Source organism: Peromyscus maniculatus, chromosome 2, assembly GCF_049852395.1.
Source record: "Peromyscus maniculatus bairdii isolate BWxNUB_F1_BW_parent chromosome 2, HU_Pman_BW_mat_3.1, whole genome shotgun sequence".
Lineage (NCBI taxonomy): Eukaryota > Metazoa > Chordata > Mammalia > Rodentia > Cricetidae > Peromyscus > Peromyscus maniculatus.
The window spans coordinates 151,322,128-151,342,519 of NC_134853.1; the positions used below are offsets into that span (position 1 = coordinate 151,322,128).

Below are 20,392 nucleotides of genomic sequence, written 5' to 3' on the forward strand. Positions count from 1 at the left end.
CGAAAAACCAAAAAAAAAAAAAAAAAAAAAAAGAAAGTAATTATTTTCTTGAATCATTGCTACTGCTCCCCCCATACTGTTATTTTTTATTAATTAATTAATTTATTTATTTATTTATTTATTTATTTTGAGAACAAGGTTTCACTATGTAACCTTAACTGGCCTGCAATTTGCTATGTAGACCAGGCTGGTATTGAACTCACAAGAAACCCACCTGCCTCTGCTTCTTGAGATCTGGGATTCAAGGCATGTATCACCGTGCTCTGCTAGACAGTTAAATTTAAATAAGCCTATTTAAGAGACTTTTTCTCTGGATGAGTCTCCCCGTTTCAAGATGCAACTGCAATGTAACATCAAGCTGGATTTAAAAAAAGATTTATTTATTTTATGTATATGAGTGCTCTATCTACATGTACACCTTTATTCGAGAAGACGACACCAGATCTCACTACAGATGGTTGTGAGCCACCATGTGGTTGCTGGGAATGGAACTTGGGACCTCTGGAAGAGCAGCCAGTGCTCTTAACAGCTGAGCCATCTCTCCAGGCCCCAAGCCAGAATAGTCAGCGCTATGTAGAGAGACCTTGTCTCAAAAAGTAAAATAAAATAAAATACAAAAAGACTATTAATACCCCCTTTCAGCTGGGCGGCGGTGATGCATACCTTTGATCCCAGCACTCAGGAGGCAGAGCCAGGAGGATCTCTGTGAGTTCGAGGCCATCCTGGTCTACAGACTGAGATCCAGGACAGACACCAAAACTACACAGAGAAACCCTGTCTCAAAAAACAAAAAACAAAACAAAACAAAACCCCTTTTCTGCTTTGTGATCCCAAAGACCAAACTGATAAGAAAAAAAAAAAAAATCCCAATTCTAAACTTGACTTCAAGCAAGCAAATAATGACTCCCTATTTTGGAGGACAGGATTTGATTTCTAAGAAGAAATCAAAGAATTGCAAAATTGTTTTGAATGAAACATAGTAAACCATATTTTTAAAAATTGTTTTAAAATGTTCTGAGCTAGGTGTTGTGGCCACACACCTTTAATTCTAGCACCCAGGAGGCAGAGGCAAGTGGATCTCCGAGTTTGACGCCAGCTTACATTTGTTTCTTTGTTGTTGTTGTTGTTTTGTGTGTTTGTGTGTGTGTGTGTGTGTGTGTGTGTGTGTGTGTGTGTGTGTGTGTGTGTTTTGTTTTGTTTTTTGAGACGGGGTTTCTCTGTGTAGTTTTGGTGCCTGTCCTGGATCTCGCTGTGTAGACCAGGCTGGCCTTGAACTCACAGAGATCCACCTGGCTCTGCCTCCCAAGTGCTGGGATCAAAGGTATGCGCACCACTGACGCCTGGCTTAGCTGTGCACCACATGCATGCCTGGAACCATCAGCGGCCAGAAGAAAGGATGTCAGATTTCCTGGAACTGGAACTACAAACAATTATGATCTGCCCTGTGGGTGCTAGGAACCAAACCTGGGTTGAATGTAAGATCAGCAAATGCTCTTAAATGTGGAGTTCTCTCTTCAACCTCTCTAAAAGAAAACACTTCTGAGAGTGTGGTTGGTTCAGTGGTAGGGTGCTTGCCTAGCTTATGCAAGGCTTCCATAGCAACACACACGTATACAAAGGTACTTTTATCTGGCAACTTGTGTGAGCTTTTGAGTTTTGAAACCCCTTTCAAGCGTGAGGTCGTGTTGAAGTCATTTCTAGCTATCAGTGACTGGACAAAATCTTAGCTAAAGTTCAACTTTCAATTTCTCAGTCTGTGTGTGGTCTACCTACTGTCATTCATAAGAAACCTATGAGGTGTATTCTCACCCCTATAATTCTCCACTCCACTGTAATGTCCCCAGCCCAGCACAGCTTCTGGTGTGTCAGCACTTTACACTTAACAAGGCCCTTACAAAGCAAAATGCTCTTTGAGTGGCAATGGTGTCAGTGTAGACCAGCAAACTGGAGGACAGCAATACAGTTAACCTTTTGAAATGAAGACTAATGTCTGCTGTCATGGTATCTGGCCAAAGAGAAGATTTTTTTTTTTTTTTTTTTTTTTTGACAGGGTTTCTCTGTGTAGCTTTGCTTTACAGCTTCACACATTGAGTGTAAAGAGTCTAGCGCAGCAGCTTGCTGGCACTAAAGGCACAAATAGTCCACAAATGACACCCACATGCAAAGCACCTCAAGCCTTTAAATTCCTGTGTCAGGCCACTATTCTCGCCTTGGACCTTGGGGCAGTGGGGGTGGGCGTGTCAATTTTTATTTTGCCAACTGAGACATCGGAGTTACAAATGAAGCTGCCATCTAACGTCCCCTTTTCTTGTCAGCACTTGGGATTGAACTCAGGGCTTCACCTATGTTGAACAAGCACCCTACCTGAGCTGGAGTCCAAGCTTCATCTTCTCGTTTGGATAATACTTAAATATCTCCCTTTTTTTGGTTTTGTAGCACAGAGGCTTCAACCCAGAATCCAGGTCCAGTACGTAACATGTATGAAGTCCTGGTTTTTCCACAGCGTCACTAAAAACGTGAATGAAGTTTAGGTCCTCAAAGCCCAAGTCAAAGGCCACGATTGGTGACGCATGGCTGTGATTTCAGTGGTGAAGGATGGGAAGCAGAGCCAGGCACAGTCCTGCAAGCTCACTAGCCAGCTAGTCTCACCCACTGGGCAAACGAAGTTTACAAGAGACCCTGTCTCAAACAAAATATAACAGACACCTGAGGAACAATACTCAAGGTTCTCCCATAACCCCTCCAAGTATGCATATACCTCTACACATAGGCATATGCACACCTACACATACATATGAGCTTCCCTCAGTCCCTCCCCCACACAAAAACATTTGGAAAGGATATTTTCTCAGATACAATTAAAAATATGAAACAAAACCTCACGTCAGCATTATTCTTATTTATCCACAGGTGAAAACTTGGTCTTGCCAGGCAGTGGAGGCGCACGCCTTTAATCCCAGCACTCGGGAGGCAGGCAGGCAGATCTCTGTGAGTTCAAGGCCAGCCTGGGCTACAGAGTGAGTTCTAGAAAAGGCTCCAAAGCTACACAGAGAAACCGTCTCAAACAAACAAACAAAAAAAAAAAAAACCATCAACAACAACAAAAAAATCCTTGGTCTTTAATCATAATCCACCTCTACATGTATCATTACCAGTCTATTCCTATTGTTACACCAGGCTTCCCAGCAAATGTCTTTATCTGCTAAGTCATTTTGCCAATCCACAAATTTTTTTTTTTTTTTGGTTTTTCGAGACAGGGTTTCTCTGTGTAGCTTTGTGCCTTTCCTGGAGCTCACTTGGTAGCCCAGGCTAGCCTCGAACTCACAAGAGATCCACCTGGCTCTGCCTCCCGAGTGCTGGGACTAAAGGCGTGCGCCACCACCGCCCGGCTTGCCAATCCACAAATTTATTCTTTCCTTTTTTGTTTTCAGACACGATCTCAGTATGTTGACCAGGCTGGCCTCAAACTCAGAGATCCACCCATCTCTGGCTCACAAGTGCTGGATTAATAAAGGTGTGTGCCACCACGCTCAGCCTAAATTTATTCTTTAAAAATCAAGTGCTCAGCTGGAGAGATTGCTCGGCAGCAGTGTGCAGAGGACCAGAATCTGAATTCCTAGTGTCCACATGATGGTTCACAACAGTCTATTACTCCAGTCTCAGGGGATCTGATGCCCTCTTCTGACCTCCTTGGGCACCAGGCACACACAAGGTACACAGACATACATGTGAGCCAAACATTCACACACACACACACACACACACAAATCTTCTAAATTATATCCTAGCTAGATGGAGATTTTAAAGTAGTAGTACTTTGTAGTGCTAGAAAGCAATACTGGAAAGAATCCTTTGAAGGTTAGGCCTATACTATTGATGTCTGGAAAAGTGGGAAAGAAAGCAGGGGACTCCCAGCCCTAGGAAACAGAAGGACTGAGACATGACTTGAGTTGTGCAGGCTGCACCAAGTGACCAAAGCAAAAGCTTCATTCCCATGACTAAGCAGTCTCTGAAGAGAGAATAGTGGAATGTGAGGGGCTTAGTGGTTTATTTTGCACAAATTGAATAATTTATCTTCTTTTCCTTCCTTCCTTAAAAAAAAAAAACAACACAAAAAATAAAACAAACAACAACAAAAAACCAAAAACAAACAAACAAAAAACCAAAAACAACAACAAACAGGGTCTTACTACATAGCCCTGGCTGGCTTGGAACTTGCTGTATAAGCCAGGACAGCCTTGAATTCATGGAGATCCATCTGCCTCCATGTCTTGAGTGCTAGGATTCGTGGCATGCACCTGGCCTGCCTGGTAATTTCACCCTGATGTCTCTGCCCAATGGTATAAAGCAGTATAGGTTCATTACAGACTGCACACTGAGTGGGTAGGCACTCCCTTAGTAAAAATAACGTGTTATGCACACACCCCTGCTCTGAGAGCACCAATCTAACATTGATCAAATTCTCATTGTGAAACATTACCAATGAAGTGGCCAGAATACTTTTATTTTCTCTACATAGCACTACTGCTAGAGGGGCTGGCTGCAAAGACGGCTCAGCAGTTAAGAGTGGTTGTCGCTCATGCAGAGAATCAAGGTTTCGTTCCCAGCACCCATATGGTGGCTCACAATCGTCCGTAACATCAGTTCCAGGGATCTGACCCTTGCTTTTTTTTTTTTTCTTTTTTTGGTTTTTTAAGACAGGGTTTCTCTGTAGTTTTGGTGCCTGTCCTGCATCTCGCTCTGTAGCCCAGGCTGGCTGAACTCACAGAGATCTGCCTGGCTCTGCCTCCCAAGTGCTGGGATTAAAGGCGTGTGCCACCACTGCCCAGCCTGACCCTTGCTTTTAACTCAGATGGTACCAGGCATGCACATGGTGCACAGCCATACATGCAGGCAAAACATTCATATACATAAAATAACATTTAAAAATCTATTATTTTTTTTATACTTTTTTTTTTTTTTTTTTTTTACTGGAGCTGAGGACCGAACCCAGGGCCTTGTGCTTGCTAGGCAAGCACTCCACCACTGAGCTAAATCTCCAACCCCTATTATTTTTCTTTTTAAAGAGAGTGCTAGAGTGTACCCAGTACTCCTAGACTATTTCAATTTCAGTACAGGAAGCTGAACAGGAGGTGTAAAGTGGAAAGAAATACAGAAACATATCTACAATTTGTATGTTCAGACTATACAGCTGTTGTCTTAGGGGTTTTATAGTTTAAAAAAAAAAAAAGATTTAACTGACCAACTCAGCTACCACCCAGGCACAAATCCAGTGCTTTGAATTAGCCCACCATCTATGAGCTGTGGGAACTCGTGAAGGGACTGGTCCTGTGGAACCACAGCCACAGGATCTCCATGACTCTGTGCAACAGCAGGGTATCTGAGAGGAGTTTAGGTGAGGGTCCAATATTGATGGTGGACCAGAAGCCAGAGGCCTTGGACCTGACCAACAACTCATTACAATGAACTTTTCCAAGTAAAGCTGTTTGGAAAAAGGGTGCATACTGCATGACACACCATGGCTCCCAGTGCCACTTAGATGAACAAAGGGATGATGAGAGGCAGGAAAGATAGAGAAGCGAAGGTTTTGTTGTTTGTTTGTTTTAAATTAATACTTTTATTTTTTTTAAATTTTCTTTGGGTGGGGATCACTACAAGGGTGAAGGGCACATATGGATGGACTAGCAGATGAGTGGGATTGCAGTGCATGTTGTGAAATTCCCAAAGAATCAGTAAAAGAATTATGGTTTTTTGTTGTTGTTGTTGTTTTAAAAGAGCAGTTGAGAAAACATGGGTCTTATGGGCTAAGCGACTTGTCTAAACAGCCTCATCTAGTGACTGGTGGGCTAGGATTCTTCAGGTCTTTCATACTCCAGTCTAGTTTTTGACTTGCAAACAATGGTTCCTCAGCCCTGGCTACACATAGTACGCATGTGGGGCTTTGACAGATTGCTGTGTCTAGGAAATATACCAAACTAATGAAAGTTGAATCTCTGGGTACAGGGACTACAGCTTCACCTCTTTTTAAACATTTCTAATATGAAGGCAAGAGTCGCTGTCCCAAATCATGGTGCCAAAAGATAACCGGGCACAAAGCAGGATTCTGGGAATAGGTTTATTAGAGTTTCTGGACAACTGCTACAAACTCTATACCAAGTTCCTATCTGTTTCCCACAGCCATCATGATAACACCACTCAATCAATGACACAGTGTTACGGGATTACAGCCACTCTGTTGTTCTCAATAGTTTGCCACAACACATCACTTTTTTACTTCTTGGACTATCACAAATGACCTATCCAAGTCAAGCTACAACTTGAGAACAGGGGCTTCTCTGAAGCTGCCCCGTGGCCCCGTGTCATGCAGACAGCTGTCTTCTTCCTCTCCTTCTCTTTCTTAAACACAAAGCCTGACCTCAAACCTTTTATGTACCCAGCCTGGCCTTGAACTCACAACCTTCCTGTCTTGTCTCTTCAGGTACTAGGATTAGAAGTATGTGCAAACCACAGTTTGCTCTCTGTCCTGTTTTTCGAAGAAAGGCAGCAATGTCTATTCCACTCGCAAGCCAAGCCTTACCTGTTCTCCAGTCTTCTTGCTGGTCTGTTTTCTCATGGCAGCACATTACCTAACACCTACATCATTAGGATGTTAACACATAAAAGTAACTACAAAAGCTTTTAAATGTTTATTTGTATTAAGTAGGCGGGATGGTGCAAAAGTGCAAAGAAACTTATGCATTTGGGCCCTTATTTCCCTACTGATCACATTAGTGTAGAAGAAGATTAAGTAACATTAAGAGGAATAGAAGAAATAAACATAAATACGCCAACAGTAGCCAAATCCTCCAATTCAGTGAAGGACGAGCTGACATTTTCGGACTCGATTCACATTTATCTGAAAGCCTAAACCAATTACACTCTCTCTACCTGTTTCTAGGCCTGTGAAAAAGGGCAGTGGACAACATTTATATTACAAGACAGCAACCTTTTATTAAAACTGTTTTTGTCTAAAACTACGCCGAGTTTGATCTCTTGTTCATAAATTAGGCTAAGTCTAACATCACTAAACCAGTATTATTTACAAAAATGAACCTTTTCTTTGCTTTATCAATAGGGTCACAGACCTAAGTTTTAAACCCCACTTCAGTCTAAACTTTAAAATCTTGCTATCAAAGCCAGGCAACCCTTATAAGGCTCAGGAACAGTCTTTGACAGCAACATTTATCATTCACCAGGAATGTAAGCCACACGTGAACAAGATAGAATCATTCCAAACAATCCCTATTTGCTTTCCAAAATCATGCTGTGCCTAATTCTCCCTTTCTATGCAGACAGGTTGAAGAGGGACCCATCTGATTATAACAATGTTAATGAAACGAACCTCTCTAAAACAGGAGTGGGATGACTTAGTGTGCAGGGATGGAGTCTGTAAATGACACCAGGAGACAATAACGTCAATTGAACTTAAACCCAGCCTTTCATACACTCCCTGGCAAAGGGCCACTCTGACAGACAGGTTCTTCTCATTTCCCCTGAAGTCACAGGTGCAGTTAGTCCCCAGTTACATATAGTGCCAAAATCTTGCAAAACAGAGAGCAGACCCCTTGGAAACTCATATCAAAATGTTAAATAAAAACTGCTGGCATATTGTACAGTTTCTCAGACTTGAATAGGCTGGCTCCTGAAGGAAATTTATCTCAGATGCTCATAAAAAGGTAAAGTTTGTGTATATACAAAAAAAAAATATTATGAGACTGTAGTGTCACCTGTCAAAAAGAATATCCACAATGGAACTGGCAATAAACACTTGTGATAAAGGGCAATCAAAATACAAGAGAAAGGAAAACACACATAAGTTAATTCCTTATCTGAGAAATCAATAGAGTGTATGCATAAATGATAAATACTGTCTCCATGGGTCACTAATTCCAAGGACTAGTTAGTAGTTAGTTTCTAGCTAAATTATCACAGGACACTCTGGTACACGCTCTCTTCTGTGGTCAGTTTGTTCTGGCAAGACTCCATGGAGCACTTGCCCTTGGTAACAACTCATCAGGAGAAGGCTCTGAGGCAACCACAGCTCATTTAGAAGCAAACCAGATAACCACTCCCAAGACCGTAAGAATCACTGACAGGACAAGCACCAGGATACACATCTTCTTGCGAGATTTTTTCTGAGGAAAGAAATATTTAAAGACACTCATGAGGCAAGTAAAAATTCTTATACCTAAGATTCCAAGAGTGCATCATAATCTGCCTCCTTGAATTCATAATAACACTTTTATATTTCCCTGCTGGGACTGAACCCAGGTCCTAGTACACACTAGGTACTCACTCCCCCTACTGAATCACACCCCCAGCCTCTAATCAACTCTTACCATGCACAAATGTGAAAACATCTTCTTAGAAATCCCAAGTCACCAGTCCTAAGTAGCAGTGCAAGTTAAATTGTTCACAAATGCAGTTTTGCAAAGGAGCTACGCCTTTGTTCTGGTTGTCATTTGCTGATCCCACTTGTCTCACACTAGCTAGCTTGTTCCTGGATCCCCCTCTACCATGGCTGGAGTTACAAGGGTCGGAGGATTTGAAGGCCAGGCCTCTTGTTGGCTTTCACCACTGAGTCTTCTCACTAGGCCCTGTGTATTTTAAAAACTACTTTATACCTAGCACAAATAGTATATTCACTGTAAAGCATACAGGCAGTAGAAAGAAAACAATCACCCATAGATAAGACTATTAACATATTCTATTTCTTCTCTCTTGGTTTTGTTGTTTGTTTGTTTTTGAGATAGGGTCTTACTGTGTAGGCTTGGCTGGCCTGGAGCTTTCTCTAAGGACCAGGTTAGCTTCATCTACAGAGATCTACCGCCTCTGCCTCCTGATGCTTGTGTTCCTTCTGCTCGCTCATCTATGCACACTCCTGGATTGTTATATGTTCTAACTGGATCATACTGTATGTTTGATGTTTTTCTCACTTAACATTTAGCACCAACTCTCCTTTTCTGCTATAACCTCTTTAACGTCTCTTAGTTCCCACATAACACAATACTGAATAGATGTAATTACTCCTTTGCTGCTATAAACTAAAATCATCAGTTTTTCAAGAAAATATTATGAAACACAACTTCCTCAAGCATCACAGGTAAAATACAGCTACCCCAGGAATACAGAACATGACTAAAATGAAGCTGCTTCTAAAGAGGCATGCAACAGCAAATGAGGGAAAATTAGATTTCATTTTCAATATCTAAAACCTGGGTTACAGACTCAGAGAAAGAGCTGGGTGCAGTGGCACATGCCTTTAATCCCAGCACTCGGAAGGCTGAGGCAGGAGGATCTCTGTGAGTTCCAGGCCAGTCAGGACTACACAGTGAGACCCTATCTCCGTCCCCCTCCCCCTGGAGCTGAGGACCAAACCGAGAGCCTTGTGCTTGCTAGGCAAGCGCTCTACCACTGAGCTAAATCCCCAACCCCAAGACCCTATCTCATAAAACAAAACCAAACAAAAAGAAGTCATAAAGCCAGCAGAATCCCCATCATGGGCACAGTTCCATAATGACTGGTCCTGTTTACACAGAGCTGTCACAGCTGATTCTAAGACACTGATGCTGAGTTAACAGTCGGCATACGTGTCTCTGAAGCTCTACTTTCCCAATAGCCCTGTGCTGATATATTGTGTACCTTAATAAAATTTGCCTGAAGATCAGAGAGACAAAGGAATAAGACACAGGCAACTCTCACCACGCTAACTCCTCAGCTAATCCTGTCTCCACGAATCCTCAAACTGAATGTCTCTCTCTGTCCTCAGCCAAAAAGCTTCCTCAGCCGAAAGGCTTCAGCCAAAAAGGTCTCTAGTCCTGTCTCCTCGCACCTTATATACCTTTCTCTGCCCAGCCATATCACTTCCTTCTTAGTGCTGGGATTAAAAGCGTGTGTGCTTCCCAAGCAAAGGCATGAGATCTCAAGTACAGGGATCAAAGATGTGTGCCACCACTGCCTGGCTCTGTTTCTCTCCTAGACTAAATCAATCTCATATAATCCAGGATGGCTTTGAACTCACAGAGATCCAAATGCCTCTGAAGTGCTAGGATTAAAGGTGTGTGCCACCACTGCCTGGCCTCTGATTTTCAGGCAAATTTTATTAGGGTACACAGCCCAGCCGTTTAGGGTATAAGATTAGCATCACGCTAGATTTAGGCATCAAGCTAGCTCATGAGATTAGTTTTGCACCCACACAGCTTCTGTATAAGTTATTCAAGATTTGATGGTGTTGGTGATCTGGCTGTAAAGATAAATACTAAAAATGGGACTGGGGCTGCAAATTATAACTGCCTGCCTCCAGCTTAAACCCAGGCAAAAGGCTGCAACAGCCTGCAGTGTATCAACACAGCCTAGGTGTTCACTGAGTCTACAGCACAGAGAGACTTTCTTGGGTCCTGACTTTTACCTGATAGTAAGCAGCTCTTTGCAGCTGATCAGTGGCTCTTTCCACATGGACCTCTGAGCTTTCCACATTGGCTTCTATGCTATCTGTAAAAAATACAATGCACATTTCAGCACATTCAGAAATTTCAATACTGCAAACAAAACAATTTCTTGCTGTGGGTTACGCTCATTGTTAATAAAAAAACTGATTGGTTAATAGCAGGGCAAGAAGAGATTGAGTGAGACAGCCTGATGCAGAAAGAAGGATGGGAGGAAGAAAGGCAGAGTCAGGAAAGTCAGAAGAGATGCCAGCCAGCAGCTGAGCAAGCAGGACATGTAGAAAATGAGGTAACAAGCCATGAGCCATGTGGCAAAGCATAAATAAAAATATGAGTTAATTTAAATGTGAGAGTTAGCTAGTAACAAGCCTGAGCTATCAGTTGAGCATTTATAATTAATATAAGCCTCTGAGTGATTATTTGGGACTGGGCAGTCGGGACAGGAAATGTCCATTTACAATTTCTTTCTTTTTTTTAAATGTATATGTGCTGTGGGATGGCCTGTATGTCAAATCTGTTGCTCTGATTGGTCAATAAATAAAACACTGATTGGCCAGTGGCCAGGCAGGAAGTAGGTGGGACAAGGAGAGAGGAGAATACTGGGAAGCAGAAGGCTGAGGCAGAGACACTTCCAGCCGCTGCCATGACCAGCAGCATGTGAAGACGCCGGTAAGCCACCAGCCACGTGGCAAGGTATAAATTTATAGAAATGGATTAACTTAAGATATAAGAACAGTTAGCAAGAAGCCTGCCACGGCCATACAGTTTGTAAGCAATATAAGTCTCTGTGTTTACTTGGTTGGGTCTGAGCGGCTGTGGGACTGGCGGGTGACAAAGATTTGTCCTGACTGTGGGCAAGGCAGGAAAACTCTAGCTACATATATGGGTGTTTTATCTGCATATATGTCTGTGTACCAGGCATGTGCATGCCTGGAGCTGGAAGAGGGCATTGGATCCCTTAGAACTGGACTTACAGATGACTGTGAGCTTCTGTGTAGGTGCTAGGAATCAAACCTGAGCCTTCTGGAAGAGCAGCCACTGTTCTTAGCTGCTGCACCATCTCTCCAGCCCCCTAAAAAATCTGATGCCAAGCCCTTAGTTTCACTATTACCCTCCAGCCAGGAAATCAAAATTTACTTCTTTTCATTTAATTTTTTGAGACAGGGTCTCATGTAGCCCAAGACAGCCTTGATGTCCTCAACAACATGCAATATAGCTGGCCTTCAACTCCTGACCCTCATGCCTCCACTTGAGTGCCCAGGTTATAGGTGCCACTGTCACTACCAGCTACTTTGGAGTTACAAGTTTCTAACTTGATAAGAGAACAGCTCCATTCTTCAGAAATACTGAAATATTCCATAGCAAGAGATTACTAAGAATGCAATTCACTTATACAGGGTTTAAGAAAAAAAAACTTGTGTGTGGGGGTATGCATACACAAACATTTACATATGGGAGTACATCAAAAAGTAAGTGGAGCAAAATATTATTATTAGAGAAAATTCTGGGTTGGGATATAAAAGATTCTTTGTATTGTTTTTATTTTGCAGCTTTTTATAAATGAGATTATTTCCACATTAAAAAGCTTTTGAAAGTTACTAACACCACAATCCTGCAAGAGTCTGGAGCTGAAAGCTGGGGTGCTGACAGCTCTTTCTCTAATGGACTCATGGGCTATAACAAGTGAACAGGACTGGCCACAGAGGGCCCCCTTTGACCTCTATAGTTGACTCTACTAGAAAATGAATTCAGTAACTTAAAAAAAAAGATATTACTAATTTTTAAGTCTATAGGTAACCCATCTTATTGATCTTTGTACTCACCCCAAGGTTAGAGGTATTAATTAGTACATACCTATCAGGTCACCTTGGTCATGGATCATCATGGCTAAATCTTTAAATATCTGATTGACATCCAAAATGTCAGCCTGAGGAAGACAAAAACCAATTAACTCACATTAAGAAACATGTTAAAAGATTTCTTTCCTTTCCTTTCCCTAAAGATTAACATATCATGTGTTTTATAGCTTTTTCCATGAACAGAAAACTATCTATTGCTGCTTTCCTAATACTGTATAGTATAGATGGCATGAAATCCACCCATCAAGCAATATTAATTGCACATGTCACCCGAGAACAAGTAAGATCATCAAGCCTACACTGGAGTGCTGGAGTGGACATAACTCCGTGTGACAGCTCTACATGGAGCACACCAATGCCAGTGAGCACTAGGACTCTGGACTAGAGAATTCAAATGGCTTTTATAGGACTGTGCTGCCTGGGGAACATATGGAAGACAAACAACCAGGGGCTGGTCTATGTGAGGAACTACTGGATTCTACTGTCACTTGGATGATGCCTATAAACAGCTTTCAACTGACTGACAAAGAGCTTAGATAGTGGAGAAGAGGTGGTAGGTGAAAGGACAACATCATTTGGAAGCCTGCTGTTCTGACTGGAAAAGTTTCATGACAAGTCAACTTGGTGGTCTAAACTGTGCACTTTTCCTGGCAGTGATGAAAATAAGATTCTCCATGTTCAGGTTTTTGCTTACTCATGGGTAATAAGCCATAGCCTGCCACATGTCAGGTAGAAAAGCAACGTGTTAGCCTGTTAAAGGTATGCCATATGGTGTGGTCGTTTGAATGACTATTGTCCCAGTTGGTGGACTGTTTAGGAAGGATTAGGAGATGTGGCCTTGTTAGAGGAGGTGTTTCATTGGCGGTGGGCTTTGAAGTTCCAAAAGCCCATGCCAGGTCCAGTGTCGCTCGCTCTCTTTGCCTCCAACCTGTACATGAGATGTAAGCTCTCAGCTACTGCTGCAACGCCATGCCGCCCCACCCACTGCCATGCTCCCCATCATGAGGTCATGGACCCACATTTGACACTGTAAGCAAGCTCCCAATTAAATGCTTTCTTTTAGGGCCTGGAAAGATGGATCGGCAGTTAAGAGCACTTATTGCTCTTACAGAGGACCCAGGTTCAGTTCCCAGCACACACGGCAGCTAACAACCACCCAGAACTCTAATCCCAGGGGACCTGATTTACCCTTTCTTCTAATCCCTAAGAGTACTCATAAACATAAAAATAAAAAATAAATTTAAAAAAATTTAAAAGTTTAAATCACACCTTATAATCCTTCCTAAACATTCCTCTAACGGGGACAATACATATTCAAACCACACCATATGAGCATACCTTTTTTTTTTTTTTGAGCATACCTTTAATAGCATTTTTAAAAAATGTCTTTATGCCAGGCAGCAGTGGTGCACACCTTCAATCTGTAAAAATACAATGTGTAGCCTTTCCTGGATCTTGCTCTGTAGACCAGGCTGGCCTCAAACTCACAAAGATCTGCCTGCCTCTGCCTCCCGAGTGCTGGGATTAAAGGCGTGTGCCACCACCGCCCAGCGTGGACTTTTTAATGTACACGAATAGAGCAAGAGCTTTGGCTTGCCTTTCTGTTAGGCTATTCAGACTAGGGAAAGGAGCTTTCCACAGAACCCTGCTTAACCTGAAGACTGCTACTGAGCTGGAGAAGTTCTAGGAAGCAACACAGTATCATCTGCCTTGCTGGTTTCCATGTCTGTATCTCTCCCAGAGACCATGTGCTAAGTGGAGTTTGAGAAAGAATCTGGGTGCTCCTGAGTGCCCAGGCCAGCAGCATAATTCAATGGTGCCATGACTAAACTGACAGATTATATCAAATATACAAAGACTCAATCCAGTCCTTTTCATAGTAATCCAGCAAAAAAGTTTCCAAATACCTGTAGACACCCAAGCCAAACAAAAGCCACAGCCTGCCTCTTACCTCCAGCTGCCGAATCGCCGTTTCCCTCTCTTTAATAAGTTCCAGGTCTTGCTCAGTGATGGCTGCCTCCTCCTCCTGGCTCTGCATCTGGTTCCACTCCTCATGGCTACAGGGAGACAAGCACTCCAGTTGATTCCTTCTCTCTAAGGTATGAGGAGACATAACTACATCTCTGCTGATAGCAGGACCTAGACAGACATTACCCAGGACCCAACTCTTATGCTAGCAATACAAAATCCCTGAGGGCCATATCTCCTCTCCAGAGACAAGGACATAATATCAAGAAAAATCACATTTCAGCCATAGGCAAAACTGAGATGAGGCAGAATTAGAGAGGACAGGCCTCCTTGTCTTTTCCACTTCGGGGTATTTTTTGCAGTCTTGCTAGGACTTGCTAGACAGGGAAGTATTCAGAGGTTTAAACTCAATGAAGTGTACTGACCCAGCTCTCCAGGGCACTCTCCAAGTACGAGCTGTGTACAGGGGCAGTAAGTGAATGGAGGAAAGCAGACTTGGCCACCAAGCAAGGTTTCACCAACTCATCTGTGAAAACCATATCTGGTTCCTAGGAACTTCCTTGAGACTTGGATAGACCCCACTTAGCAAAAAACCAAACTAAAAAATAATAAAATGTTTGCAACTTGACTTTTTTTAGGCACTTAGAAGAAAAGTGTGCTATTTATTAAATTTTTTAAAAAATGGAAAATTCAATATTATGTAGTTTCTGACTCTTTAAAAAAACATTATGGGGGGCTGTAGAGATTAAGAGCACTGGCTGCTCTCCCAGAGGTCTTGAGTTCAATTCCCAGAAACCACATGGTGGCTCACAACCATCTATAATGGCATCTGGTTCCCTCTTCTGGCATGCAGGCATACATGCAGGCAGAACATTGTAAACATAATAAATAAATAAATAAATAAATAAATAAATATTCTTTAAAAAAATTGCAGGCTGGAGAGATAGCTCAGCTGCTAAGAGCACTACTCTTCCAGAGGACACAGGATCAATTCCCAGCACCCACATGGCAGCTCACACCTGTCTGTAACCATAACAACAGTTCCAAGAGATCTAATACTCTCACGTAGACACACATACAGACAAAACACCAAGGTACATCAAATTAAAATAAACTTTAAAAAATCATAGCCGGGCGGTGGTGGCACATGCCTTTAATCCCAGCACTCAGGAGGCAGAGCCAGGCGGATCTCTGTGAGTTCGAGGCCAGCCTGGGCTACCAAGTGAGCTCCAGGAAAGGCGCAAAGCTATGCAGAGAAACCCTGTCTCGAAAAAACCAAAAAAAAAAAATCAAAATCATTACATGTATATAGTCTGGGTTTGGTGGTGTATGCCTTTAATCCCATCACTTAGATGGCAGAGGAAGTTGGATCTCTGTGAGTTGAAAGCCAGCCTGATCTGCAAAACAAACTTTAGGCCAGCCAGGGCTACATAATAACCTCTCTCCAAAAATAAAGGGGAAATTACATAGACTCACTATGTAGACCGTAGTCTTGAACTCAGAGATCCACCTGTCTCTGCCTCTCTAAAGGCCTATGCCACCATGCCCAGTACATTTACTTTAATTGTGCATGTGCATGCACAAGTGAGTGGAGGTCAGAGGACAACCTATAGGAGCCATTCTTCCCTTCTACCAGGTGGTGTCCAGGACGTCAGCCTTGGCAGCTCAGCATTTACCCACTGAGCCATCTTTCTAGCCCTTATGCATTTTCTCAACAATATGTATAATCATATTTCACCTACGTAATATTTAAAGCATCTCCTTCAGGCTTTTGAGGTGTGCACCATGTAGTGGGAGAGATGAATACGTACCTATGATAAGCCACTTAAGTTCCAAATTAATGGATATGATCTACATAGTGAGTTCCTGTGTAATTCTTTTCCCCATTTTTGGAGACAGGTCAGTATATATGAAGACAGCTTACTTTAGGTACCATGCCCAAGGAGGCCAGAGGAGGGTAACAGTTCTCCTGGAGCTGAAGGTGCAGAGAGTTGTGAGCCACCATGTGGGTGCTAGGAATTGAACTCCAGTGCTCTGGAAGAACAGCCAGTGCTTTTAACTGCTGAGCCATCTCTCCAGCCCCAATATCCAGCTGTCTTTTATTTTACTTTCTATGTTCTTATTTTATTTAAAGATTTTTTTTGTCTGCATGTATGTATATGTACCATATGTGTACCTGGTACCTGGTAGCTAGAAGATAACATTGGATCTCCTAGAACTGGACTACAGACAGTTGTGAGCCATGATGAATACTGGGAACTAAACCCTGGTCCTCTACAAAAGCAGCCAGTGTTCTTAACCACTGAGTCATCTCTCCAATTCTATTTCTTTATTCATTTACTTACTTGAGCTATGTAGTGTAGGCTATCCTCCAACTCTCTTAATTCTCCTGCCTCATCCCCAAAGTGCTAGGGTTATAGGTATGCATTACCATGCTTGGCTCAACTCCCTGATCTTATTTATTGTTTTTTGTTGTTGTTTTTGTTTGTTTGTTTGTTTGTTTGGTAAAGACAGGGTCTCACTATGTAGCCTTGGCTGTCCTGGAACTCACTATGTAGATCAGAATGGCCTCAAACTCACAGAGATCCACCTGCCTCTGCTTTGCAAGTGCTGGGATTAAAGAGTATGCGCCACTACACACAGCCCCAATTCTTTTTGTAAAAGTAAAAATAGTCCCAATGAGGCTGGAGAGATGGTTCACCTGTCAAGAGCCCTGGTTGCTCTTGCTGAGGACAGGTTTGATTCCCAGCACCTACACAGTAGCTCACAACCATCTCAAACTCCAGTTCCAAGGGATTCAAAGCACTCTTCTGGCCTCTGTGGGCACCAGGCATTCATGCGGTGCACAGAATTCCATGCAAGCGAAACTCCCATAAACATAAAAAAGAGTGACACTAATAATAGACACAAAGATGTGGATTTGCAGTAGCTACCCAGCAGGCTGGATGAGTGATTCTTTACCTGTCAAATGAGACCAGCTGCTCTTCTCTTTGCCTGTCTTCTGCCTAGAAAGCAGATGGCATTATCACTGCTGTTATCCAAAACACATGCCAGGGACACACAAAATAAGAGTTGCTTTAGCTATAGGACCAAGGAGTCTACAGGACGTCCATTCTAACAGCATCTGTAAGATGACACAGGACTCTGTCAATCTGTCTTGAGTAGGAAACAAGTAGGAACTGGATGAAAGCAAATCTGCCTCAGTACAGACCTAAGAACATAAAGCACTCTGCACAGGACGAGGCTGGTGACCTTGACTTGGTGCAGAGTGAACAGGCCAGTGGTGGGAAGGGAAAATGCCTGGGGCAGACTCTCTGGGCTCGTAAAGGCCTTCTCGTGGGAATGAACTTACAGAAAGACGAGATCCAGCTCTTGCTCTGGCGATACTTTCTTTTTCCTTCTCAGACACCTTTCTCTGCACAGCCTGGAAATTGTTCAAGGCCGACGAGAAGTCGTTCATGAGGCGCTCCTTCTGGAGCCTCTGCTGGCGCTGAAGAAATCAAGCAAGAACTTGAAATTTCAAACAAACTCGGAATCATTTGGTTTTAATACCTGTTAAAAGCACAATTATATACCTAAGAGATTTCAAAGTATAAAAATTATTACAACATAGGCTCTTCCTCAGTTAGGAAGTTTGGTCCTTCCTAAAGCGAACCCAGTTAACTCAATGGCCCAGGTCAAGGCACACTGAGGAACCTGAGGACACATTCATCCCAAAACTCAAAAGAAACTGCAATTTGGGATACTTGTTCCGTGGAGATTCTAAATGCATAGTAAAGGCCTTTGAGCTCAGACTGGATCTAAAGGGATTATTTTTTGTGAAAACATTGAAGTTTATATTTCAAGAACTTAAAAACCATTATTTAATTATGTACAGGCTACCTTCACTAAGCTGACCACTCATATCTCTCAAAAGCACAAACTGAGAGAACCTGTGCTGGGCTAGACATCGATGGGAGGAGCATCCCAGTCAACAGTGCTCTCCACTTGTCCACAGGATACAGAAAACTGTGACAGAGATACAGCCCTAGGATTAGAGGTGTGCACCGGCATGCCTGACTTAAATACTGCATTTTTAAAATAGCTTATTTTCCCACATCATAAAGGTAGAAAATACCAACACTTAAAAAAAGGGAGTAGTTTGGCTGGATCCAAAGGTAACTAAATAAGAGAAGCTAAACCTGGAAAAGCAAGGAAGGGCTAACAGGCAGTTCTAAATGACAAACTAGTGCATTCAGTGGTCACCCCTAAGGAACGGAACAGTGCAATGATCAGGGAACACAACCTGACAAGTACAACCTGCTAACTAGAGAACTTAGCCGGGACGGCACAAGAGCTGGAATTGAGGAGGGAGAACAGTTACTGCAGCAATCTAGGTTTAATGGGTAGGAGGACATGATGGCAGTAATTGGATCACAAAAAGGAGTTTAAGAAACATTGTGACTTAGTAACTAGGGATGGAGGAAGAGGGTGAAATCAAGAATGACTCAGATTCAAACTTGAGAAAGTGATGGCAATCTTGGGAGCAAGTTTAGGTGAGGCATTTTTTTCTTCTTTCTGGGATTTTAATCTTTGCATTAAAAACATTGTAACAGGCTGGCACAGTGGCACACACCTTTAATCCCAGCAGAGGGAGGTGGACCTCTGTGAGTGCAAGGCCAGCCTGGTCTACAAAGTCAGTTCTAGGCCAGCCAGAGTTACACAGTGAGACTTTGTCTCAAACAAACAAACAAGGGTCCCACCCCACCCCCCAAAATTTTGTGGGCCGTAATCCCAGCACTCAGGAGGCAAAGGCAGGAGGACTACTGTAAGAAGGGAAGGGATATCACCTCCAACCTTGCCATCTAAAATTACTGATGCTGGGCATGATGGTGTACACACCTTTGATCCCAGCACTCAGGAGGAAGAGGCAAGAGGATCTCTGTGAGTTCAAGGTCAGTCTAGTCTACATAGTGAGTTCCAGGACTATACAGAAAGACCAATAAACAAACAAACAAACAAATAAATAAGTAATGCTCACCGGCTCAAACCCAGGGCCTTATACATACCAAGCAATCACCCTACCACTGAGTTATCCTCAGTCTCAAAATGCTGGGGACTTTTTTGTTTTTGTTTCCTTTTTGGTTTTTCGAGACAGGATTTCTCTGTGTAGTTTTGGTGCCTGTCCTGGATCTCAATCTGTAGACCAGGCTGGCCTTGAATTCACAGAGATTTGCCTGACTCTGCCTCCCAAGTGCTGGGATTAAAGACGTTCCCCACCACCGCCGGGCCCAAAATGCTATTTTTAAAATATATCATAAACATCTTCTGCTTTTCTACACACCCGGCTCTTTTGTTTCTCTTGATCCTCTCGCTTGCCCTGTCTCTTATGAAACTTGACTCCAAAGCAGATACATTTTCCCCCATCAGAATTTTTTCCTTAGGGATTAAATCCAAAAGCACATTTTTTTTTTCCTGTGCTGGAGATGGAACCAAAGACCTTGCACATGCCAGCTAAGTGCTCTACCACTGAGCTTTATGTACCCAGCCCTTATGTGTAAATTATTTCTATGATGATAAGTATAATCGATCAACTTATCTCATAGGTTTGAATGAGGAATTCAGAAGATCATTATTACTATACTTTATAGGGAGGTAGTATATTCAAGAGATGCCAAGGGCTGGAGATACAGTTCGGTCGTAGATCAGATATCTAGGATATGCAAGGCTCTGGATTCCATTCCCAGCACCACAGAACAGACAGAACAGGTGCTGTCAACAGCAGCTAGCAGCACACTCAGATACCTGGAGGCTTTGGAGCTAAATCTGGGGAAATATTTGGGCCCCATCATTATAAAGGCAGCACTGAAGTCTGTAGTGAGGCTCCTGAAGAAGAAAGGATGGAGTGAGGAGATCAGAGGATCAACAGCAGAGCTTTGGGGTGTGCCAACTTCGAGGAAGAAACAGTGAAGAAAGCTGACGCTCATCCTGGGCACCATCAGAGCTGGGGCACAGAACTAAAGAGTGTCATGGAAGAGCAAGTTTCAGAAGAGACAGGGCAAGCGAGAGGGTCAGAAGAAACAAAAAGCTGGGTGCTGGAAG

At 42.8% G+C, this 20,392-nt stretch overlaps 1 protein-coding gene across 1 annotated transcript in view; it reads right to left on the reverse strand.

Annotated features, from left to right (window-relative positions):
- Window positions 1-6,671: 6,671 nt before the first annotated feature.
- Stx12 (syntaxin 12) overlaps window positions 6,672-20,392 on the reverse strand; it is a 33,236-nt gene continuing 19,515 nt past the window's right edge. Inside the window, exons 4-9 of the mRNA XM_006975606.4 lie at window positions 17,664-17,801; window positions 17,273-17,316; window positions 14,295-14,400; window positions 12,339-12,411; window positions 10,448-10,530; window positions 6,672-8,174 (exon numbers count right to left, since the gene is read on the reverse strand). Of these exons, the coding sequence (XP_006975668.1) occupies window positions 8,082-8,174; window positions 10,448-10,530; window positions 12,339-12,411; window positions 14,295-14,400; window positions 17,273-17,316; window positions 17,664-17,801 (537 nt within the window). The 3' untranslated portion in view covers window positions 6,672-8,081. The remainder of the gene's footprint in view (window positions 8,175-10,447; window positions 10,531-12,338; window positions 12,412-14,294; window positions 14,401-17,272; window positions 17,317-17,663; window positions 17,802-20,392) is intronic.